Genomic DNA, 25,765 nt, shown 5'->3' on the forward strand with positions numbered 1-25,765 from the left:
CCAGGACTGGCGTTTGAAGAAGCCTCGGGCGGCGGGAGGCGATTTTATTGATGCGGGGAAAAGAAGTCACCCCGGTGGCTGGGCGCCCTCCCGAGCAGGCAGCGCTCGCCTTCTCCTCTTGGGCTCCCTCCGAAGGAAGGCGAGGAGAGCGCCCCTGGCTTTCCCCCCTCCACTTCTTTCCTCGCTTAGCTTAGCCAGGGAAGCCCCCCTCGCTTCCCTTCCTGCTTCTGCCCCTTCCGGACCTCTCTCCAGCCGTCCGCGTTGGAGGGCGTCCCTCGGCAATGCTCCTCGCTGGTAGTCGCCGGTGCTCCGCGGAGACGGGCTTTCCCCCAACCGCGAAGCGCCCGAGGGCCCGGCCTTGCACAGCGCCAGGCCGGCCAATCCTTTTGAGGGGCTCCGCTGCTTTCGCTTTTCTCTCCCGCAGAGTCACCTGTCCTAAGCGCTCCCACACCCACACCTGTCGCCAGCTGGGCAGCCGCGCAGGGCTTCTTTCTGGTTTTTGTGGCGGACACCCCCTCTATTGCCTTCCTCCTCTGCTCCTCTCAGGGAGGCGGCCCGCGGCTGGGGCTCGGCTTCTCCGCGCGCTTCTGCTCGCGGCGCGCCCCAGGCCGACAAGCCTCCCCCGCCTCCCCTCTTTTCACCTTCTCTCTCTTGCCGCCCCCCCCCCCGCTTTTTGGAATTCCTAATCGCGGGTGGCCTCTGTGATTGGCTGCTCGGTTCTCATCCCGCTTGGGCACCAGCCTGGGCGTATAAAAAGGGCCTGAGGCGGGGGCTCCCGAGCATTCCCCGGAGCGGGCACAAGGGACCAGCCACAGCATGACGGGCAAAGCGGGGGACGCGCTGGCCCACAGCCTGCCCGGCAAACCCCAACCCCCCGAAGGCGCGCCTCCTCCGCCGGCCTCCGGTCCTAATGGGGCAGGGAGTGTGGTAGGGGGCTCAGCCGCGGGGGCCAAGCCTAGCTCGGGCCCTACAGCACCACGCTGCACCGGCTTCGGCATCCAGGAAATCTTGGGCTTGAACAAGGAGCCGCCTTCGCAGCCTCGCGCAGCCCTGGACTCCTTACCCGCCGGACACCTGCTGGCGGCCCGCTCCGTCCTCAGCCCGGCCGGGGTGGGCGGCGTGGGCATGGGCTTGCTGAGCACCGGCAGCCTCCCCGGTTTCTACGCGCAGCCCACTTTCCTGGAGGTACTGGCCGACCCGCCCAGCGTCCACCTGCAGCCGCTGGGCAGAGCCCCCGCGCAGCTAGACACCAGCCAGACGGCCAGCTCAGGTAGAGCTCTTGTGGCGGCGCAGAGCAGTGGGGAGGAGGGCCCTGGGCCCGGGAGGAAGGGGACAGCTGGGAGCCGCTATCCTGGGAGGTGAGAGATCTCTGTTCCTTGGCAAGGTGCTGCGAACCACTCCAGACCTGCTGGGCCACCACATCTCTGTCACAGCTGATCCCGAAGGGGCGACCGCCGCGTCCCAGCCTATCCGGCAGGGCTTGAGAGTCCCCCCGATGCCAGGGATGCGTTTTTGAGCCAGCTCGACCTCGTTTCAGACGTTCCCGTTTTTGTCAGACGTGAGCAATTTTCGGCTAAGCGCCTTGCAGTCACACAGTGCATCACAATCAAAATTAATAATACCGAGAGATAAAACGGTGAGAAGTAGTGTTTCGCTCAAAACACTCTTCGTCCTTTTCTGGACAAAAATGCAGCCGCGGTGCGGCTTGAGCTACACTAACAGTCCCATTTATAGTAATAGGCACTAGGGCAATAGGAACGAATAATTCGATGTTTTCAAGTTTAAACCAGAACAATATAAAGAGAACCGCAGTAACGGTAAGCATGAAAAATAACACAAAGCGCTCGGAAATTGTTAAAGAGGAGAGAGAGGCGCGTGTTATTTTAGGGATCCTAACAAGAAAATGCCCCGCTGCTTTATTCTGTTCCCTTTGTCCAAAGTCCAGGGTTTTCTTTTCCCGACTTATAAATTCAGGGAAGATTAGAAAAATAAAAACTTCCCTGAAAGATTGTTTCCTGCCTATCGAGTGTAAAAGCTTCCCCTCTTCCACATAACTTTTGCTTTCCCGTCTCGCTCGCTCTTTCGTTTTTTGTTTTAATATTTTAAAATTCTTAACGATTGGCAAACGAAATCTCAATGTGGGAGAATGGTCTTATTTGAAAAGAAAACTAGGACCCAGGCCCAGGAGGGAGAAAAGACGTGGAAAAGTAGCTCGAAGAGAGCGAGGCATCTCCCGGCTGGAAGGGTTTACGGGGCGCCCCAGGAAGCGAAATCCGATCAAACGAACCCTCCCCACAAAAGCCCCGATCCGAGAAAGTTCGGACAAGGCCTGCGGGGGACAGCCTGACGTGTTCCGCGGAGCGGGCGGGGAGACCCCCCCACCCCAAGCAGCTGCCCTCTCCATCGCTCCCGCCTTTCTGTCTTCAGATTCCGAAGATGTTTCCTCCAGCGACAGAAAAATGTCAAAATCGACCTTAAACCAGAGTAAGAAGCGGAAGAAGAGACGGCACAGGTAAGGCAACCGTGTTTTCAAGGCCGGGAGGGAACCGGTCTGGGGCAGGAGCACTATTTCCCATCCTGGATTTGCCCGCCCGCCCCGCGCCCGCCGCGGCTTCGCCGGCGGCCATCTCCGTCTCCGCCTTTGGGCCTTGCGAGCTCTGGGTTTTGCCCACCCGCACCCGCTTCGGACCAGGCCGCTCGTCGTCGGTGGTGCTGGTGGGGGCGGTGGGGAGGGCGGGAGAGCGGCGCTCCAGAGATGTCTCTGCAAGTAGCGTCGCCTCCTCTGTCAATAGAGCCTGGACGCGTCCCTCTGCTTCAGGTTTTCCTCGGAAGCACAACTCCAAAGAAGAGAGAGACTGTATTAGGGGCTAGATGTTCTCCACGTCAAGCTCCGCATGTGTTGTTCTCCTAACTTTTGTTTGTTGAACCATCAAATCCAAAAATCTCAAGGGGATCTGCCTACTTCTCGCTGATCTCCAGCACTTTTCTTCCAGACCTCCCGGAGGGAGCTGTCCAAAGCGTCCTGATACACTCTTCTTTCCACGTAGCTATTAAGGGTTGTGAATAAACCAAAGAAATTAGTGCTTATTTACAATTGCTAGGGCAGTTTAAAAATCAAACTGTTTTACCTAACCAGATTAGCTTTTAATTGGTGTTTAATTTTCTATAAAGGCTTTGTGGTCAACAAGGGCATCACTGGTTTATCAAGATATTCCTTTGTGCGTGAAATAAATTAATTCCTCTTTCTCACCTGGCAAGAATGCTGATTTTTTTGTGTGATTAGCAATAAAATACATGTCTGGGGGAATGGGAATTGTAGTCCAACCCATCTGGAGAATTTTAGACAGGATAAAAACTACCTGAAAATGTTCCAGGTAGAACAGTTTGGAGACTGAAAAGCACACCACTTAACAGTGAAGGTGGGAGATCACCCAAGAAAAAGTCTGCTCTCCTTTCTGACTGACTCAGGCTCCAACAATGGCCCTGCCATTTTGCTCTCTTTTTCCCAAAGTAATCCAGAGAACTAAAACCAGGGTCTGGGTCAGCCATGGCAGCCCATTTTGCAAGTTAGTCCTGTTATTTTGTGTATTCAGCAGCAAGTCCTCCTGGACATGATTTGGGAAAAGTTAGATTAATTTTGCTAATGGGCAGAATATCTGTATTATGTTAAATGTCTGCACACAAGGCTGGCTGTAATGAAAAAAGAAAAAATGGCATTGAAATGGCAACAAATGATTCTCACACTTTTACTGATGTATGAACAAATAGGGGCAAGGACTTTTCAGATGAATTGGGCCAATATAAGGGGATGCACTTGCTATGTAGTAGATCAAGATTAGAATTCTGGCGCATTTTATATTTGAATCTGGAATGAGCTGGTTCAGAAATCTGAGAATTTTAGTGTTGAATACGTTAATAATTTCATGTTTGCATTAAAAAAAAATACAATTCCTTCAGGAAATATGTGTCCAAAAAGTAGTAGCAGAGTGGAGAGGAACTACACCTCTCTATATCCTGAGCAAGAAAGGGAAGGTCAGCTGTTACTACTATTTTTACAGAGAATCTGAAAGAATCCTACAAAAAAAAATTAAGGCTGTATTTCAAAAAGGTGGATTTTGCTTGCTATTTTTGACAGGAATTCTGTCTCCCCTCAAAAGAAGTGGGCAAAGTGAAAATAAAAATCCTGCCACCATTCCCTGTTCCTAAAATAATACACAATAAGAGAAGCAATTTGTTTTGAGAGAAAGGCAGTGAGGGGCTGCACAAGCTTGCTCCATCTTTATGGGCAATAATTCTGGGAGAGCAAGAGGAGGGACCTCAGGATGGAAGACACCAAAACACAGCTTTGATGGCAGAAGGAGCCCCTCACATTGTTACTATTATTAAGCTGATAGAAGTGTTTAACGTTTACATACTAGTAGGTAATTCAGATATCTCTTGGCTGTCCTCTTGGGAAATATGTAAATATTTAAAAATCAATGTTTTACATTTAGAATCTTGGGTTTGATTATTTTTTCTTTTTGAAGCAGGTTTTTTTCCCCTGGGAAGGTTGATTTCATATTATTCTCAATTTGTTTATATGCTTGTGTGTGAGTGTGCTCGTGCACGTGCAGACATGCTTTTAGACCGAGATGAAACATATCGAAATGCAGTTGGCTTCCAAGGTAGATTAATCACATAATCAGGAAATTTTCCATGCTTCAGAAATTGGTCTGGATGTTCATTCAGATTTAGAGCACAACACGATCCACACACTCTCTCCTCTGCAGGAATTTCTTGTCACCTTTTGGAGTTGTGCTTCCATTTCTTTTCAATTCCAGTGCTAATTTTTGTTGCCTGAAGTGAGAAGGAATTTCTTATTTTGGCTACCCAGATTTGGCAGAAGTATATCTTTACTATGAAGTTAATTGTTTCGAAGTGGAAGAGTCACAGGGTGAAAAACTAAGCTAAATTCCTGGAGATAGATGCTCTTACAGTGCAAAGTGTTTTTTAGTATGTCCTTTAGAAACAAAAGATTAGCAAATGAGGAAGGACTAGGCAGTTTCCAATGTTCCAAATTATCTTCCAAGGAGATAATGGGGATGATGTTACTCCATCAGTAACACACTGGTTATTCTGCTCTGTTTACTAAGGGTTGGACGTGAAATAATTTCCTTTGAAAAGATTCATGTGAACAATATTTTGCAAAAACAAAAACAGAAGCAGAAAAATAAAGAATAGATGGCTTTGTTCTTGAAAATTTGAATGTTGCCATAAAATCTGTGGTTCAGTATCTGGTTACAGATAAGGAAGGTCCACATTTCTCCATTTCACAGAATTTAAAACTACTTAGCTGGATCCCCAGTGACGGAGTTGCACGTGATAAATTGCCAACGTGGAATCTTTTTGTTAGGTTTTGTCGCAGCACTCTGGAGCTCTTCATGAGTGTTAATGCCATATTTCACAGAAAGAAATAATGCTAATGCTAATTTGTGAGTTGTTTTTAGGCCATACCTATTATTGATTCAGCTGCTTCTGTGTACTTGGAACTAAACTGACAAACTTGTGCTCCTTATTTTCAGTAAGATGCCAAATTATTGTTTGAAGAAAACAAAGATGGCTTAATTAGTAAGCAATCTAAAGACCAACAGGAACAGCTTTCATATTTGGTGACACTGTATATATTACATACAGATACCAAATTTAATTTCTAAATTTAGACTAAAATGTATTTATTTGGATGCAAACTCACTAACATTCACACTGGAATGTTTAGGATCACAGTATACACAAGCAAAAACAGATCCTATTTACCATCTCAGAGAAGAATGTATAGGAAGAGAAATGGTATGAAGTAACCCATGCTATATGATAGCTACTCTGAATTATTAGGAGTAGTATGGGATAGTATGATGGTGAATTTTATTTATTTATTAAACAATTTTATACAGCTGCCCAACTCTCACACAGTGACTCTGAATGTATGTATCTCTCCTCTCTCTCCCCAAGTTTTTGCTGGAAAAGCTGGACAGTTACTTAAGATTCCTCCTCTTCCTCTTTTTTATGGAAACGATGTCTTTGTTTTCATATAAACAGTCGAATAATTTCTGCTAGACGTAGCTCTTTTAATGATAGCTTTATTGGCCATTAATGAAAGAATCTGGTAAAAGATGATTAATGTAGTAAATCACTAGTTATGAGATGCCCATCTTCCTTTCTCCCTTTGCTCCATTTTAAACAACACTCCACAATGGTTACAGCTTTGCTACCCTCTCCACTTCAATGCTAATATACTTTATGGAAAGGGTGCAATCTAAGCCCATTGGTTTCAATGGTAATCCTCTATGCCCCCAGCTTTCCCTTTACAGTGAATGGGAAGACCCAATACACTTTCTTGGTATTCTTCACCCTACGAACAAGTCTTTTGTGTGATGTATTCATTGTCTTATTTTTTCCTTTGGTGCTGTGCTTTTTAAGGATTTGTTCATTTTTCTCCCATTTTTACTTTTTTCACCAGTGAGTTTTATTCCATTCAGGACAATCTTCACATCCTACCAGCTGGAAGAACTGGAAAAAGCATTCAATGAGGCCCATTATCCTGATGTTTATGCAAGGGAAATGCTGGCTATGAAAACAGAACTTCCTGAAGACAGGATACAGGTAATCATATTGCTGTGAAATTCAATCATTACATATCACTACTACTCACTAATTTTCTTTTCAACATACTTTGCTTTCTTTGGAAAGAGTGATATACTCTGTAAGACAAGCCTTCTCACATTTGATGCCAGTGAAGTTGATAATGTGGGCCACTGGATTATTGTAGTCCAATACATTTGGAAGATACCAGGTTCAGAAAGGTTGTTTTAAAGGACTGTTGTGTAACTGATTCATCCCAAAACTAGAAAATAACACTGAATTGGTGTGCTTTCTTATGTGCCAAAGTCTGCATTAGTTGTTCTAGATTTTATTAGTTAGATGTTTTATATAAAAGGATGTAATTGTTTTTGCACACTGCAAATTAACAAAATGTTGAAATAAGTAGTAGTTTTCCATAAGGCTTCATCAGGATTCAGGATGCATGACAATTTCTCTAACTGCAAGGTTTTAAGTGACTGGCTATTAATCCAAATGGAATAAAAGGAAGACATATTGTCCCAAACAGGTATGAATCAGGATCAAGGCAGTAATAAAGGATCAGGAAGGCTAGGGGATATCCAAAGCATAGTAGCAGTCAGAGTAGTTGAATCAGCTTGAAAAATAGACCTTCATAAGATGGAGAGTTATGACTGGTCCTTCATGTTAGATGTCTTGACATTGAGAAAGGCTGGTACTGCAACTATATGGTGCTCTTCACATCCAGAACTCATACACCCAGTTGCAATGGGAATAAAATGCTGATGGTACTGGAAGTAATGTAGTGAAGTCTTAGAATTAGGAACCCTTTCTAGATCCACACATTCAAAGAACACCTAAGAGAAGTGGGGACTACTGGATGTGATAGGAAATCATGCCTAAAGCACCCTTAGAAGGAAAGAATTGGTTACTCAGTACTTTGGATCTTCACTAGATTTTCCCCTTAAATACTGTATTTTTAATTCATTTTGTAAAAAAGTTTATTGAAAAATAGAATAAGTCATTATTTCCAAACTAGTTTTACTTTAATTTCCTCTGGAGAGGCATACAATATTAAAAAACTAACATAAATGTCCATGAAGGTATGAGTTTATTGTAATTCTTCACAATGGAAATAATGAGTCATTCAGATTTTGTATGTTATAGAAGTGTTTATAAATAGACAAACATCAAATAACTAGTATAGCCAGAGGTTACAGTTTCCATATAGCAATGTAGTTGCTATATTGAATAATGGTTGATGAACAAAAAGGCTCAGCTCTGTTACATTTTGAACTGGGTTTCAGATTTCATCATGTTATGACTTTTTAACACTTAAGGGCATTCAACATTTGACTTCTATACCTATATTGCCTAACAAACCATTTAAGCTAGTTTAAACTAACTATTTAAACTATAAATATTACAATATATCACATAGCTGGATATTATGATTGTATAAAATGAAGTGTTTCTGTTGATTAAAATCTACATCAAATCCAGTTGATGTAGCTGGACTGTGTCACTTCATATTTTAAGTAGGGCCTCTTCTGACTGAATATTCCTTTATACAAAATAAAGTATATATACTCCTACATGCGCGCACACACACACACACGCATGCACACTACAGATTGCTGGGAACTTTAGACTACATTCAATTACATGATTCCACTTGCAGTTGAAAGACTGATCTAACATTTAAGATGCGTATCTGGCTAGTGGTTAACTATATATACTCTTCTAGAACTGCAGACTTAAAATTTTAAATGACTACTTCTGCTAGCAAATCAGTTCGAAATTGTGACCTGTGCTCTGCTATTGGCAGTCTGAGCTGATCCTGCATTTTAAATCAATTCAGTGGGATACTAGTATATGATAATAATCTGGACTTAATCTCCGCATGACACAGAAGTCACATATATGGCATCTTAATAGAAGCATTTAAGTTGCTCAGAGACTGAGGCAGCTTGCATAGGGATAATTATACATTCTTGATACATTGTGGGAAAGCCTTGTGGTGCAGTTGCATAAGGGGATGGATCTGCCCTTCTTCTTTTAAGTAAGAATCACATAACTATGTTAGCATATGTTGCTCCATATTTCATTGCAGTTATGGTAATGGAATATATAGAACTTTCAGGCTTCAATAGGATTGAAACATAGTTAAACCTGTGATCTTCTGCATGCAAAGCAGATTCTCTGTAATTGAGCTATGGTTCCTTCCACCTTGTTCCTTGTAAAGGAATTACTTCATCAAGAAATTATTTAAAAATTTACAGCCTGAATCATAGTTGGCTAAACCATACTAAGAGTTATATTCTAGATATTACACATTATTTCATGAGGGTTTTCCCTCTTAAGTATCACTATAACATTGGCATTTTTTATTAGAATAACTATGTGAGGACTACAAAAATCTCCTCTTCTTTACAATTGCATTTCTCAGATATTTGCATATATTCTGCCACCCTTCTGCCCAATACATTTTGGGATCTCATCTTCCTATAGCATCCCCCAATTCAATGCTTAACAAAGCTATAAAACTGTTTACTTAAATTATGCACAATAAATCATCCCCTCTCTAGCTCTTTAATCATTTGGTTGCTCTTTGCTGAACTTCCTTCAATTTGTCAATCTACCTGGTAACAAGACATCAAGTGTGCATTGCAATGTACCAAGAATGGAAAATGGAGGGGGAGGGAAGAATTCTGTCCTTGAAGGTCATAGGTAACATTGAACTGATATTGGCTTACATTTGAAATCAGACTGTACCTCACTGCCTTTTTTTCAATCATAGCGATTACGTTATATTAACACTTGATTTTTTTTTTTTGGTTATTCTCTATCGCTCATGATAGAGCTGTGCAACTTTTTTGGCCAATGGGTGTATTTGGAATTTTGAGAGCATGGTGTGGGTTGCTGTGTCCGCAATGCAGAGGGAGGGAGCTTGCCCAATTACAGGAGCATGGAATTGTTAAGTTGCAGTGTTAGAGAAAAATAAATTTTATCTGAGCTAGCTTTCCAGTGTTTTTAGGCCCAGAATGGTTTGGGTACATGTCCTTCCTTACAGACATTAATTTAACAACCTTAATGGTTGGCAGACAGTCCTGTGTCACAAAATACATAGGATACATAGGATACATAATCAGGCCTTCCTAATGGTGATTTTGCTAGGAACTTTCTCTCAAGGAAGACTTGTCTGAACTCCGTTGTCAGGTGAGATTATTTTTAATGAGACCAATAAAATCTGGAGAATGAGGATGCTAAACTCTGTTATGCATGATATATTTGTTTTAAACTTTTTGAGATGTTTTAATTGACACTGATATTTAATTTCATACTGTATTTTTTAATATTACAGTACTATGGTTGATATGAATTGCACTGAGTGTCACGGATGCATCACTTCAGAAATTAGAATGAACAAAATAGTACCTCTTGGATTATAGTCATGGGCATGTTTATCATATATTAGTTCCAAATAAGTTCCTTTAGACTGAGAATCAATTCAGGGAATTAAATGTAAATCAGGTTTCACTAATTCTTCTCACACTGAGGAAGACAATACATTACTGATTCAGAAAGACTTAGGTGGATAACAATTGGCAGAAGAGATGGCAGACCTCCTTTAGCGTTTCATCCTCAGTCCAATTCATGTATTTCTTGACTGGCTAAGGAGCAAGTCCAATCCTACTATTAGAAGAGAACTCAGACAGGAGTGTCAGATTGTTAGGCAGGAGTGCAAGTCATTGGCTTTTAAATTGTTCGTATTATATTTTAAGGCTGGGGTTGGAAAGAAGTATTTAGGGGATTTTCTACTTTTGCTGAAATGACCTGATTAGCTGTGGGCACTATGATAGATCTCTTTATCCACTAATCTGAATATCCCACAATATCCATTGCAACCACTGCATCAAGAACAGATATGAATTTAGCTTTAGGAAAAGTACTTGGACTTTTACAATTGGATGTATCTGTTCTCCACTGTTATTTTTTTTCTACCTACACTCACTTCTTGTTTTCTTCAAATACTGTATGTGTTTTCTTTCATCTATTATTCTTCAGGATATGATTTGTATTCATTTGGTTTGCTTAATAATAAATCCATCTTCATGTTAGAAAGTGAAGCACATTTTAATGTTTTATACCCACAACCATTTTTTCCTTCTTTGGGTAATTTCTTCCATTATCCTTAGTGATTCTCATCCAGGTTTCTTTCATTACCAAAGCAAGGCACCAATACTAGCTATTGCATCTCAAAAAATCAAGAAGTATATTGCAATTTATGTAATATTCTGGTGACATCACTTGCATAAATGAATCTAAACTACTGTTTTGATGTCAGTTATGTTAGCTGGAATTGTAACAAGGGAATTTTGGATATACCAATCTCAAATAATTCTTTCCAGGTTTAGAATTAGTGATATCACTGGCAGGAAAGGTTTAAAAAGTACTGAATAATGCTGTAATAATACTAGCTTTCCTGTGCTTCTGCAAAGCAACAGGAGTAAGAGCAGTTATCCATTTTGTGATCAGCTATACAGACCATGTGCCTCCTTTCCTCATTTAACTTCATATCTTTTTTACAGGGTCATAGAATATGATAGCACCATAAATATTGCAAATAACCTTGATACAGCATATGAATAGGCAGACATAACTTACTTCATGGTTTATAAGAGTTTTGCAGATCTCTGAAATAACATTCAGAAGTGCACATTTTCTAAACAGTCTAAATCTGAGCAGATAGGAAGGTTTAAGAAACACACATGTCTCATTTAAACTCATTTTTCTTAATTGAGAACTGAAAATAGTTGGATACCTTTTACTGAGGCAAGATAGTTCTGAATAAGTAAGTTGTTTCTATGGAAGTCCAGTAGCAACCTGTTGCCTGCAACTCTCCCAAAGTGCTGACATGTCAATTCTAACAAAGCATAGTTTCTGCAATGTAGATATATACATATGCATATAGATATATACATATGCAATGTAGATATATACATATGCATATACATATATGCATATACAGATGTTCATGTTCCCCAAAAGTATCAGTACAGTATTATTTTAGTACAGAAACATTTTTTAAGATGCAATTAACATTAATTATAAGCTAAATTAAAATCTCTGGAAAATGGACCACTTAAACATTGATCTAGAAGAATATGTGTTAAATAACAGATTAGGTAAACTTAAGAGTAGACCTATTGAATTAATATTTGAGTACTGGTTTTATCATTATATTGTGATTTCTAGAAAGAAAGAAATGAAACCTGGTGCAAAGTGCTTTAGTCTAAACAAATAACTGGAGTTTTTTTTAGTAGTAGGAAGGTCTATTTAGTAAAATGTACATGTATTTGTATACACAGATATGCATTCAGATCATACACTGAGGATAAAAATATCATATAATAAGAGAAAGGCCAGATAGCTAATGTACTTCATGAGAGAAAAGTTTTAAACAATATGTTCTGCAAAAGCTACAAGAGGGAATTATTGAAGGACTTTGCTTCTGAGGTAACAGAGTGGGGAAGGCTACATATTAAATTGGGCCAAAGGGACAAGCTGGGAATCCAGCTGTTATACCAGCTGCCTTGCTGCTTGGCAGGTTCCCTGCTAGTGAGACATCTGGGCTGCTGAGTGTCTTCAATTTCCAAAATTTTGGGGGAGGCTTAAGCAGAGAATTTATGGCCTCCAAGGTGACCATGAGCTTGTCCAAAGTAATCTGAGATCCAATGCATGTTGGTGTTCACACATTGGACTTGTGGTTTTGTTTTGGAGCAGATGTGTAGGGTTCTGTCCACATCTCACAAGGATGGGGTTGGAGTGGGCTATTGAGGGCATTTCCATCTGCCATTTGCTGTGGTCAGATCAGATTTCCTGGTCCAGATGAAATTAGTGGCCATCAAGACTTTGGCAGGTTGAACAGGGCAATTAAATTTACCTGCTTCAAGAATCTTAGAGATCCAGATGGTTTATGGCAGGTAACTGGGGATTTTCATTCTGGTATTTATAAGCAGTTCTGGTCAGTCCATGGTTAGCCACTGGCAACAGGAGCTGGCCTGAGTGCTCAACATGATTGACCCCAAGCAGCCTCTCCTCGTTCACTGATATTGATTGCTCCTTTGTTTACCAAGGATCCCAGGAGACAAAATGATAGAAGAGTGCTGATGGAGGAAGAGGAAAAGTGAACTTGGCTGAGCAGTTACAAATTCAAGTTCAATCCTATACAGTAACAGCAGTGTTGCTATATCCACTCCTTTATTGCTTAGGTGGCCTTGTTTAGGGTGTCCAACTCCATTTTAAAACTCCTGGCTTGGTGCTGTATCTGTTTTGCACAGTGTTTTGTCAATAAAGTTGTTCAGATTTCAGAATCTTTGCTCCTAATGGATGGACTCTGCTGTGGTGAAAGAGGCAAAGTCTTGCAACAAAATGGTTGAAGCCAAAAAGATGAACCTGCTGTTTGCCCATCAGGATTCCTTGATGGCTCCAATGTTGTTTCTTGATTGCCCCTGAAGGAATAGGTTCCATGACTTGGGGTTCCTCCTGGACTTGTAGTTATTGCTGGATGGCCAAGTAGAGTCTGTGGCCAGAGATGCCTTTGTCCAGCTTCAGCTGGTGCACCAGTTGTGGCCTTACCTGAAGCATGAGGACCTCGCAATGGTAGTTCGTACCTTCATCACCTCTCATTTAAAATACCGCAAAGCTCTGTATGTGGAAATGCTGTGAAGACCACCAGGAAGCTTCAGTTAGCTCAGAATGCAGTTGCTCAGCTGTTTGAGGGTGCTCATTAACACAAGTACATTACATTGGTGTTCTGGGCCTTGTACCAGTTTTCAGTTGGTTTCCAAGGGCCAGTTGGAAACTTCTGTTTTTGACATTTAAAGCTTTACTTGATTTGGCACTGGAGTGCCATTGCCTTTTATGACTTGCTTTGATCCACTCAGCTTGTGTGTTATCATTCTGGAGAGCTTTGGAAGCATGAATTGATGCCATCAATTATTTAATTTTTTTTTTATAAATTTGGGTAGATTAGTATTCATTTTTCTGATTAAACCATGGACATTTATATTTGTATGGATGTATTGTAAACCACTGAGAAGCCCTTTTGGTTCTATCAGATACAGTATAAGTAAGTAAAACAAACAGTTAAAGCAAAAGGAAATATACCCAAGTTCTTGTAAAGTGAGGAAAAGATCTGGCATGATATTGATTACAAAGGAACTAATGGGGCTCAGATTAGTGGAATAGTACAGTGATTTCATATTTCTAAGACAGGGCTTATAAGAACTTGTTGGAATAAGAGGAATTACCTTGATTTCAACACAAGAGGAGGAAGAGGCAAGTTTCAGAAATAACGTAAAGCGATTAGAACATATCAGAACCTCAAGGAAAAAGTTTCCCTACTCTACCCTTGAGTGAACAATATGGAGCTAAATAGTCTGACATTACATAATGCAGCGTTCTACTTTTCCTATGCTGTTGCTGTCCATTACTGCCAAGTAAGCTCTCCAAAGCTCATTGGTGGAACTACTAGAAAGCACATGGAGTTTCGTAATGTATATATCCAAAGGAAAAATATATACTGTGTAATGAAGGAAGAGCTATGTATTAAATGAATATCCAAACTCCTGAAATCTATGGATTTCATTACATAGTACAAGGAGGATCTGAGAACTTTGGATATCAGTTTGGCCCTCTGGTGGACATTTTGTTGGTGGATCTGAGAACATTGGATATCAATTAGGCCCTCTGGTGGACAAATTAAGCAAACATGTCAAAGACCTATTTAAATGCATTATCATACTTTTTTGCTGAAATGTTCCAAGGATTCTGAATCTAATTTTCCATTTATAAGCCAAGAGAGCTGCAGTTTAATGATTTAAAAAAAAAAAATACCACTCCTGCATTAAAGAAACCTTAAATCAGTTTATAAACACTGTAAAGCTATTTTAAAATAAACAAGCTAGAACAGTACAAAGAATAAACAAAATATTAAACATAGAATAAAAACAATATATTTATACAGAAATATCAGGAGACAGCCAGTGTAAAAAAGCAAATTATTAGAAAAACAAATAAAAACATCATGTTGGAATCTGGTATACAGTACTGCTGAGGAGAACTAATTCCAAAATACAGAAATCACAGTACTGAAGGCCAGTCTCTGAGTCACTGAAAAGCAGAATCTGGAAGCTGCAGTGCAGGATATATATTTACCTGGGAGTAAAATTCCTTTACATGCAGAACACATAAAAATTAATTAGCATTATAACCTGAAAAATGTAAGAGGGAGTGCCTTCAGTTACATACCAATAAATATAATTAGGAAAGAGCCACCTTCAGTCTTCATTTCATCCATGAATAGCCTTTGCTTGTGTTTATAGAATTAAATGCCAGTTTAAGTTTTAGGAGTAAGCAAAGTGAGGGGTAATATACATGTAATATCTTTTTCTTACAAGATACAAGAGGTATCTTGTATTTCTGATTCTAGCCCAGTGATAATATGGTTTGTTGTGACAAATGAAAGCCTGATGTAGTTTGAGGTAACAAAGGTTTTGTAAGTAATGCAGAAGCCTCATACCCTATAAATATAGTATTTTCTCTAGATAAGCCCCATTTCCTAAGGTGATTACCAGGCCTTCCATTTTGAAGGAGAGTTTGTTAGATTGGGTGGACCTAATTTTGGGGGGAGATATTAATCACAATCACTTATTTTCTATTTTGGAAATTGTTTGCATTGACAAAAGGCACCACAGATTTAAAAAGAGTAATATACTGGTTTAAAAAAAAAAAAAAAGGAATTGTCATTTTCAAGGCTAATTCAGTACAAGGTAAACTTAAGCTTGTCAAAGTGGCAAAAACAGGTGTCACTTTTTAAACAGCATACCAGTATTAACCCTAATTCAGCAGAAGCAGACCAGTTTTCATGCAACAGACATCCATCCTTCTACAGCAGGGTTTCTTAACCAGGGTTCTGTGGAACCCTAGGGTTCTGCAAGAGGTCACTAGGGGTTCCCTGGGAGATCATGATTTAACAAATTATTTCAAATCAGGGCAATTTCACATTAAAGAGGTAAGTTTCATTCTTTAGTTTCAGTTTAAGAACACCCTTAATGCATATATTCAAGCCTACACATGAAATGAATATAATAATTTTGTAATTTCTGGCCTATATTTGAGCCTGAATGTGCAGAGGTTCCCTGAGGCCTGAAAAATATTTCAAGGGTTCCTCCAGGGTCAAGATCATTGAGAAAGATCATTCTACAGGCTTGCTTACTTGCTGGATTTTTAAAAAAGTAATATAATTATTTAGATTTGTTTCTGCTGCATACTTATTTTAAACCAGACATCATACCAGTTATATTAACATTACCATTAATAGTTTTTTGGTGGGTCTGTCTTTGCATGCTATATTTATCATGCTGATTTTGGGATTAAAAATTTAATTTCCTTTTCACACACTGCAATCTGCCAAAAACAGATTGGTCGTACAACAGATATTAAATCTATGAGTATATAAAAATTGGCTTCCTGTGCTAAGCATGTTCTAGAATAATTCCTATTCCCAGGAATGCAGTGCCCATATTTTCTGTACTCTATAGATATACTATAAAATATTACCACATAACCCTGAATATACAACATACCATGCTGATACATAGTCATGTTCATTAAATCTCTGTTCATGAAGAAGATATACAGTTAACATTACAGACATTTCAAGTTCTGGGATCATAAAAATGAGACTAGATTTAAAACATATGGCTGTCAGTAGGAGCTCTTCTAAATGTTTTTAAAGGACCTTGGGAACGCTTGGATGTTTCTCCCAACGTTTCATAATTCTGACAAGCTCTGGAATCAATATCTTTTCCTCTGAAATAAGCAGGAAAGCATATCTGATTCATTCTGTCAATGTAGAATTTGCCCGTTAACACAGACTACTTCTCATGTCTGAATTTGTACATCAATGGAACAGGAAAGGAAACTGGACAATGTAAAATCTCATTGCATGGAGCCATCTAGTGGACAAGAAGGAGAAGAAGAGAAGAAATATACTATATGCAAGCCTGATCAGGGTGGGTTAAGTGAAGATTTGTATGTGGACATTTTCAGATGAGAAAGCATTTTGGTATGAACTGTTTTGTAATGCTATTATAACATTTGTATTGATTAGAATACCTACTTTATTTTTTTAAAAAAACATGCATCTTCTGGTAACTATTCTACTGTAATATTGACCATACATTCAGATGAGAATGCAGACACATTCAATATAGCTCCATGCAACAAATACGTCTAGACAGGCATTCCCAGTAATATTTAAAAAACAGTCCATCTAGATGCACAAATCATTATATGGAACAACGTAGATGCAAACACAAATTTGTGTTGGGTGTGTATGTGTGTGTGTCAGCTACGTGCATATAAGTCTGCTTACATATTCAGATTTCTTTCACTGAACTTCTGATACACGTAAAAATACAAGTTACATATATAAAATGAAAACATGCTACAGTTGCATATAATTTCTTCATAAACTGTTCATTTGTTACAGTTTGGCAAGCTATATGGTAAATTTTACCCTTAAGTCTTAGTTTTCTGGTTAAGTGCACAGGTGTATAGCAGACAGTTCCTCCCTACTTAGTTCACATCTGCCTTATTATCAAAATGTGATTACACACAAACAATAGTGGTAAATTACCTCTTGCTAAATGATTGTTCTTATTAATATTGTGTATATGAATGAGGTGGATAGACCAGAACAGAACCCTGTTCAGGTTGTCCCTGAGCCTGGTACAAACCTCATTTGACTAGATATTACAGTACCAAGTTCTCTTGGAAATTATCATTACCTGTGATGTCTACCTGCCTATTAAGAAAGCCTAATCAGTTTTAGCTTAAAATATATGCTACCTTTTTCACATGAGTTCAAGATTGGTCCCAATACTGAAAGTAAGAACTATAATAACAGCAATAATTAAATAAAAACGTAAGTTCTCTATCGAGGCAATATCCCCACATCATCTTTAAATAACTGATCTCTCTCTCCACTGTAAGAAAAGGTGATATAGTTCACTTCCAATAGCACATTTTTGGACTACATTAAAAGGCAGCAAAAACTGTTGAATAGGAGTAAGGATATTCTGCCTCAGATATCTTCGCCTGCTTAGATCATTGTCATGACCCAAGACTTGCAACCAAATAACATTAGTTCCTATAATTCACTCTGTTGTTTGCTACTTTGTTGAGAATTCTGGAATATTTCTGTTCTAACTGAACATTTGGATTACTTATGCAGTTCAGTACTTTTTAATATTGGATTTATAAGAATGCTTATTTAGGAATAAGCCTCACCAAATTCAATGAGAATTATGGTATAATTAGTGCTACAAATATCCTTCCTACCTCTGTCTAACCCAAGCATAACAACTCTCCATACCCTCATTGCTATAGGAAAGGAAATGTATGCTTAAATATGAGCACAGGTGGTGGTGGTGGTGACAGAAAAATACCAGAAAGAAAAAGGTCACAGGGGATTTGTTCTCTCTGTGTGTTTACCTGTTAACTCTCATGTAAGGATAAGTAGGTTTGCAACCTTATTATAATATCCAACTTGCAACACAATTCAATAATTCATATGTACAAAACACGGATTTTGTTAAACCTCAAGGGGCTACCAGTGGGAAGGGTGTCCCTCCCTCTGCCCGGTTCTACCCCAAAATCTCACTCTATTATGAGGATCCCCTTTTGAGGTCTCCTCCAGCTACGCCCCTTTCCCGAACTCGGCCTGATTCTGCTGCCACCCCGCGGAGTCATCACAGGGTTAAGCTGTCAGCCCTGTAATGTTAAACAGGTGTCAGAGGCGCTTCGATATATCTGCAGATTGAAATCAAATTCTTTGCCGTATAAAAAGATAAATTACCCAGGCGATTCCCGCCTCGTCCCACTCATCAGGACAGCGCCAGACGGAGAGCATTTTTTTAATGTGCTAACGACCTAATCAAGCAATCAAGTCGGAGAAGATTGCTGAGTGACCCCCCGAGCATCCATCTGCCAGCGAGCCCCCACCATTCATTTCCATTCCGCCGGGGACGGCGCGTGCCTTCCTTGGAAAGGAGGGAGAGGGAAAGTGAGGGAAAGAGAACGGGAGGGGGTCTTAAAAAAAACCTAAACAAATTAACACCCAATTTTCTAGCTTAATTAGTTAAATGAGAAAAAGCTGGTGGCTGGGGTGTGGGGCTATGCTTGCCACTGAAGGGAGGGGCGGCTGTCTCGTAGAGAAGCGAGCGAGAACTTCACCATCGCCACGGCATTAATTAGCGCGGGTCAATGGCGCCGATCCCCAGGGAGCAGCCGCTTTAATTTCCCGTGGTATTTCAGTGCCTGAGGCCCATCGATTCAAACTGAAATTAACTTATTTTTCAATCAGGCCTGGGCTGCCCCTGGAGCTGACTCTTCCTTTGCCTCCTCCTGAATAGACCGCGAGCAATTTTTCATCTCAAAGCTGATGCTTCTCTCTCTGAGGCAGGAAGAAGGCGAGGAGAGGGGAAGTGCGCGCGCCCCCGGGCGCTAATAGATTTCTGCTGGGCTCGCGGCCGAAATTGTGGGAACCTCGTGCCGCCAACGGGATGTGTCTGTGCTCTGCAAGTGGGTTAGAAAGCAGCCGACCTCACCCATTTCTCTCCATTGCTCTGTGGCCTCTAGAAGTTTTTTTTTTTTGTATTCCCCATACATTCAAGCACTGCTCGCTTTTCCTTTCTTTCTTTCTGACCTCTCTTAAATAGACACTTGCACAAAAGACATAATGAGAATTAATTATAGCCCTGCACTGAGCCATCAGACGCTGATTACCGCTACTGTTCAGAAGGGAAAGTAGGCACAGTTTTTACCTAGACCTTGTATGAAGTGAAGACTGGGATTGTACAAAGGGAGCCCACTGGAATGTGCAAATCACATTGAGTTGGTTCCACCATGGGACTGTAATATGAAGTGATTAAACATGAAACAATTCAGTATTTACCAAGACAAAGAATTCACATACTGGGGCATTACAGTCTTGGTACTTTAGAAGTGAGCAAAGGGATATTAGGGGAAGCTGTTTGTCCAATGGCATTCTTTTGCCTAATTCTTTGGCAACTCTGCAATGACCTGTACAGGCTGTGCTAGCTGGGGAGGGTATGTGGATTGCTACAAACCAAACTTAGGGAGAACACAGTGAAATTATGCTTGCTTGACCCTGAACTAGCCAACTATATTTATACTAGAATGTTATGTGAACTCAGCCATTACATTTTACTTTCTCGTCCAATGTGTTCTGTAAATTGAATTGAGCAAACCATGGCTCAGTTAATTCTGTGTGTGTCTGACTTCTCATCAAAATACTATGCTCCCATGTGCTACTTGTACTTTGCTCAGTCAAAACTGAGTTTTTGGGGAGGCAATATACAAATAGATGTAATGAGACTAAAAGCTGCTAGAAAATATCTAGCTGTATTTGGTGACAATTGGGAGAGCAACAAACTGCCATATGACTGACTGGGGAGCTGTAACATAGGAAAGGATAGAGATAGAGAGATAGACAGAATGCTCTGGGATCAGAAAAGGGAATGGTTTTGTGTGCTGGTTGCATTCTCAATCAGGCCAAGTGGAGGAAAACAAATCAGACTGTACATGAACAGTAGCTGTCCTTTTTTGTAAGTTCTTGATGCGAAGTGGGAAGGGGTTCTATCCTGTAATCAGTACAAGTCAATTTAGGTTTGCCTTTTTTATCCTACCTACTGTATATATGAATGGCCAAGTGGGCAGGCATGGTAAGGTGCAGTTTAATAGTATGGTCAGGGTGGCAATCTTTCTCCACCACCACACCAGCCATATCAGAGGCAATCAACTCTTTTTTGGCTTGCATATTGAAAGAAAAGGTAGTGGTAAATCAGGTGGCACAATGGCAGATACAGCACCAGAACAAGTGGTGAGGGAAGGCTCAGGAGGAGCCATCCCAGGGAACTAAGCATGCCTCTCTCTATTGCATATAATATTTTAATTATGCTTAAGAATAAGCCAACACCCATACCCATATGGTAGTTTCAGCTTATTAGTACTTTATAATGTTAATCTGACTTTTGGGTAGCACAAGTTTACTTGCATTTGCTTTTTAACATGAAATTACCAAAGCTTGTTCATTCACATTTGTGTGTACCTCTCTGTGTGTTTGTGGGGGGAATCTAATCATGTTTTAGTATGTCTTCCCTTTTGCCACAAAAACTCCAACTAGTTTGAGAAGAACTTATACATCTTGCAATTGTCATCAGTATACCACATGACTCTTCTATCTGTGGTGGACAACATGATGCCACGTGCAGTCCACTAAGCCCCTCTGATCACAATTGCTGAAATTCAGTGGCAAGCTTTCTTGCCATTTAGAGTAGGAAACACTAAAAATGTATTATATATCCTAAATTAAACTTAAACTGTTTCAAAAAAGAGAAAAAAAATGCTTGAGACTCCCACATAAGCCCTCAGAAAGTCCTTGCCCTATATAGCCCTACTTATCACTGCCCTACACCATGTGGCCTTCAACCCTAAAAAATATTAAGTGTGGCTCTCATTCATTAAAGTTGGACACCCCTGCTTTAAGTAGATGTAATTTTAAGTAAACGTATAATAATCGAGGAAACGTTCTCTATAGCCCGTGCTGCAGTACAGATACATTTTAAAATTCATAGTTAAAATGTTTTTTGAGATAGGATTGCATGTATGTGTATGCATAATGCTATCATGTTAACTTAAATTATTTTTACCAAATTAAAATTCAAATCTTCACTACCATTAAAACACCAATATTAACTTTTTAAATATTTCAAGGACTGTAATTGTCAAACCTGCTTGAATAAACAAGTGCTTCGTATATGTAATTATTTTTTGAAGGACCACTTAGTTTTTGTCCTTTAAATGGCTGTTTGGTTTAACTGGATCTTCTCCTTTTCCACCCACAGAATTAATGTTACAACAAATGATGTAATTGGCACATAAAGGGATAAACATTCAAAATAATACCTGACAGTGGGAAAGTAAATTCTGCTTTAGTTAATGTGAAAGAGTAATGATTTATTAGCATTACAGACTATTCCCACTTGTACTTCACCATGACAGAGTCATCTTCTAACTGTACCAGTCTTCCCCTTGGCCCTACAAACATTGGCCTCATCTCATCCCCAGCCAGTGAATGAAATAGCCTTAAATCATCTTTAGGCATACTAGTTTTAAAATACAAAGAATCCTTTACGGACTAGCCAATGCTTTTCACTCTGTTTTACATATTTAGCTATTTAAATTGGACTCATTAGGGTGCAGCAATTGCATGGCAAAAAATTGTTCTTTCCTTATTAAATGATCTTCCTTACTGCAGGTTTGGTTTCAGAATCGACGGGCCAAATGGCGGAAGAGAGAGAAATGCTGGGGAAGAAGCAGTGTAATGGCAGAGTATGGGCTGTACGGTGCAATGGTGCGTCACTCCATCCCACTGCCAGAATCCATTCTGAAATCAGCCAAGGATGGCATAATGGAATCCTGTGCTCCTTGGCTGTTGGGTAAGAGCTCAGTCTTGAGAACAGATCTATATTTTGTATAGCCATTGTCCCTGACAGGGTTCTGACACAGTTGAAGGGAATTAAAGTAGTATTCCCTGATACTGTGTCCTCCTTGTGTTTTGGATTACTGGCCATGCTGGAAGGGAGATAATAGGACCTTTAGGCCAACACATCTGGAAGACCTGTTCAGAAAGCTTGTATTGTGTAAAGTAAGTGGGATAGGGGAGGAATATCTGACCATGTATTGCTATAGGCATGAAGCTTGACTATGGCTTCCCTACTGAATCTAGAGGTTGCTCACCAGGCACAGATCGGAAAGCATGGCTACCAGTAGTGCTTTTTAATGGAAGGTTTTATTAAACTTTACAGAATATAAAACCTTTATGTCTAATGGTGATACTCTGTGTTTTATATTACGCTCCCACAATGTTTTTGTCAAAAAACATTCTTCATGTCTTTTCAGCAGTTTACCACATGGAAAACTGTTGTTATGGTGAGCGTCCCCAGTCCCCTGCCAGATATTCATGCTGGCTGAGAATGTAAACTTTTGATAACATGGTAAAAAATTTGGAGATCCTTAAAAGGTTTTTAAAAAAGTTTTCTAATTCAGAAAATAGTAATCTGTCACAGATCATGGCACAATAAATATGTTTAAGGGTTTGGGTATGTCTATGCATATAAGAAGAGCTCTGCTGGATCAGACTAAGGGTTCTTCTGGTCTAGCATTCTTTCTGACAAACCAGATGTCCCTGGAAGTTTACAAACAAATCTTGAAGACAATTGTCTTCTCAAATTCCAAAACTCTGGGCCAGCCTTGCTATTATTTAAGAGGGGACCAGAGGGGGAAAATTCCTTTTTGGCTCCATTCTTAGGCCTTCCTTTCAGGAATAGCCTGGCATGGCAGATTGGTGGCTGGAGCACAGTTTGCTGTGTAGAACAGCCAGATGAAAAGTCAATTCTGAACACTGTTGATTGTGCATAAAGAAGCCTTTTTCTCTTCTCCCCTTCCTTCCATGTGCCAAGCACTGTGGAGGCTCAACAGTAAACAAGCCCCATATACAAGTAACTTAACTATGACAAATTTGCCTGATATTCTAAAGCTATTTAAATGTAGTAGCAGATTTTCTTGTGCACTCCTACTCCTTCCGTGGCTTTTCTTTTCTGCTTTTTCAGACTAATTCTTCAAATTTAACACCTGGCTTCTTACAAATGTACTGCTTCATACTTCAGTCTACAAGAAAGTGAGAATTGAAAAGAGAGGGGTGGGTGGGATGTGTTAGAAAAAAAAGCAGCCTATAGGAGTTAACATTTCCCTCATCAAGGCTTTGTTTCACATACAGATTTATCATGAGAACCACATTCACTTCATTTTTTAATCTGTATTTGGTGAAAACTCTGCAGCCTATTAGAATCAGGTGGTGCTGACTCTTTAGGGTCCTCTGCCCTTCTCCACTAAACTGCAGGGAGTAGAGGTTTTGTCATTTTGCTATCTTAAAAATCTGTTTTGTTTTTTCTCAGCTGTGCTTTATAAACTTAGATTCCTTTTGTAATCCTCCTTTTAGCTCTATTTAAGGACAGTTCATCCCCACACAGGATGCTTCTTCCTCCTCCAATCTAAAATGTGCAGATTTGGCATCAGGGTTCAGATGCAAAGATAAATAAATGTAGGTGCAGCATGGGTGTACGTTTCCTCCTCAGGCCTGGCTGTCTCTGTCAGAGAATTGGCTGGAGGTCTTCCTCATGCAGGGCCCAGTTCATTGGGCTCTCTGTGTGACTGCTGTTTGAAGCAAGACTTTCTGCTTTTCCTTAATTCTGGCCTTTCTTTATCTTTACTGTTTTCAGTTCAAGATGGCTTTCCCATGCCCAGGCGCTTTTCTAAACCCGAATACCAACAATTCTTTTTAGGGATGCACAAAAAGTCTCTGGAGGCAGCGGCTGAGGCAGGAAGGAAGCCGGAGGTGGAACGCCAGGCCCTGCCCAAGCTTGACAAGAGTGACAAGGAAGAGAGGGGGCCAGATTCCAAAACCACCATTTCCCAGGAGGAACTCAGAGAGAACAGCATTGCTGCCCTCAGGGCCAAAGCTCAGGAGCATAGTACCAAAGTCCTGGGGACCATCCCTGGAGATCCTCCTACCCCAGTCAGGAAGCCAGAGAAAGAGGAAGAGGCAGCCACGGCAGAGGATGATCGGCAAATGGAAAAATCAGATTTATCACAAGAGGATGAAAAGCTGGTTTAGAAGGAAGGTTTGATGGGAAATCAGCCACCTTCTTGAAGACTGACTCATCTAGTAGCTTCCGCCTCCTCTCAGACTAATGGGGTCCTCCCTGCAGTCCCTACTCACATGGAGGGTGGACCCATTTGGGCTCTGTACATTTCAGGAAGTCACAGGCTAAGGCCATGTTGTGTTGGGTGTGTCCAGAGACTGATTCCCTCAGGAGCATATTGTCCCTGCAATCTCTGTCCTCAGGAGCCCTTGGGCTCTGCCTTCCTCCATTTCAAGCAGGGAGAGGGAGGTGGAAATTGAATACCTTCACAATTTACTAAACCAATATTGGGTTTTTCTCTCCCCTCTCCCTCCATTCAGCCTGTTATTACATTTTCACTTCACCTTTAAAAATATTCATCTCATTATCTAGGTTCACACATTGTCATAAGCCATGCTTCATTTTAACCATCATTTTTGATTAAGCTTCTAAGTCTAGGTTTTGCCATCACATTTAAGTCATATATACCATACTTTACAAATCACAATGGCTGTTCATACAACACACTAAGCCAAAGTGAACAAACCACAGAATGGCTTACCATGATGTCTGTACCCAATCACTATATTCAATGATCAAAATAAGTCTGTCTTCTTGTCTCAGTCAGGGGTTAGCTTTCCCAGAAAAGAACAAAAGGTTTAATTATGCATGTTTATATTTTCATTTAAAACTGCCCATTGCCTGGCATTAAGGCTAAATAATAAAGAACCACTGTTTTCCAAAAATCAACCCCAAATTAAAAATTGATCAGGTGGCATCCCTACCTCATATTGAGTGTGTTCCTGACTACAGCATCAGTGTCGTTGGCGTAAGAGGTTCAGGTGCCCTAACACAATGTGAACCTTGCAGAATAATGCCTACTTTTGGACTGTTTAAGTACCCAGATGCAGCATGTCACAGCCTTTGCTTACTGTCTTGAAATAGGTGTGCCATTTTTTCACTAGGGCATTTCAGGATAAATCATATCAATAAAATAAAATATACTTGTATAACACTGAGTTGATGCTAATGAAGGTATCTTCCATATATTTTTAAAGTAATCTTGGATTGTTATGAATTAGGAAAGGAGCACTTAGGGTACCAAGACTATGTGGATGTCATATTGTGTATCTCAGATCCTAGCCACTTGTCCCAATCTTGTATGTATAGCTTTAGATGGGGTTAGTTGATGGTGCGAGAAATGCATCTAAGAGACGAAGTTAAATTCCAATTATTTTATTTGTTGTTCAAAATCCTTTTAGGGATTGTGAACGCTGACTTAAGCAAGAGTCTGGCTTCACCTGCTCTTGAGTCTGGATGGCTTTCTCATGGTT

At 40.4% G+C, this 25,765-nt stretch overlaps 1 protein-coding gene across 1 annotated transcript; it reads left to right on the top strand.

Annotated features, from left to right (window-relative positions):
• The first annotated feature begins 816 nt into the window (after positions 1–816).
• Positions 817–24,425, top strand: VSX2 (visual system homeobox 2). The gene is made up of 6 exons (XM_063293580.1): positions 817–850; positions 932–1,270; positions 2,428–2,512; positions 6,516–6,639; positions 22,007–22,187; positions 24,093–24,425. The coding sequence occupies exons 1-6, from the start codon at positions 817–819 to the stop codon at positions 24,422–24,424; spliced, it is 1,095 nt and encodes a 364-aa protein (XP_063149650.1). The 3' UTR covers position 24,425.
• Positions 24,426–25,765: the final 1,340 nt, after the last annotated feature.

The sequence above is a fragment of the Candoia aspera genome, chromosome 1 (assembly GCF_035149785.1).
Source record: "Candoia aspera isolate rCanAsp1 chromosome 1, rCanAsp1.hap2, whole genome shotgun sequence".
NCBI classification, from domain to species: Eukaryota; Metazoa; Chordata; class Lepidosauria; order Squamata; family Boidae; genus Candoia; species Candoia aspera.

Bases quoted from the DNA above. Each gene is read 5' to 3' on its own strand.
- VSX2 (XM_063293580.1), top strand. From the start codon at position 817: ATGACGGGCAAAGCGGGGGACGCGCTGGCCCACA. The intron at 851-931 runs GCCTGCCCGGCA...GGAGTGTGGTAG, and splicing joins GGGGGACGCGCTGGCCCACA to GGGGCTCAGCCGCGGGGGCC. The intron at 1,271-2,427 runs GTAGAGCTCTTG...TTCTGTCTTCAG, and splicing joins CAGCCAGACGGCCAGCTCAG to ATTCCGAAGATGTTTCCTCC.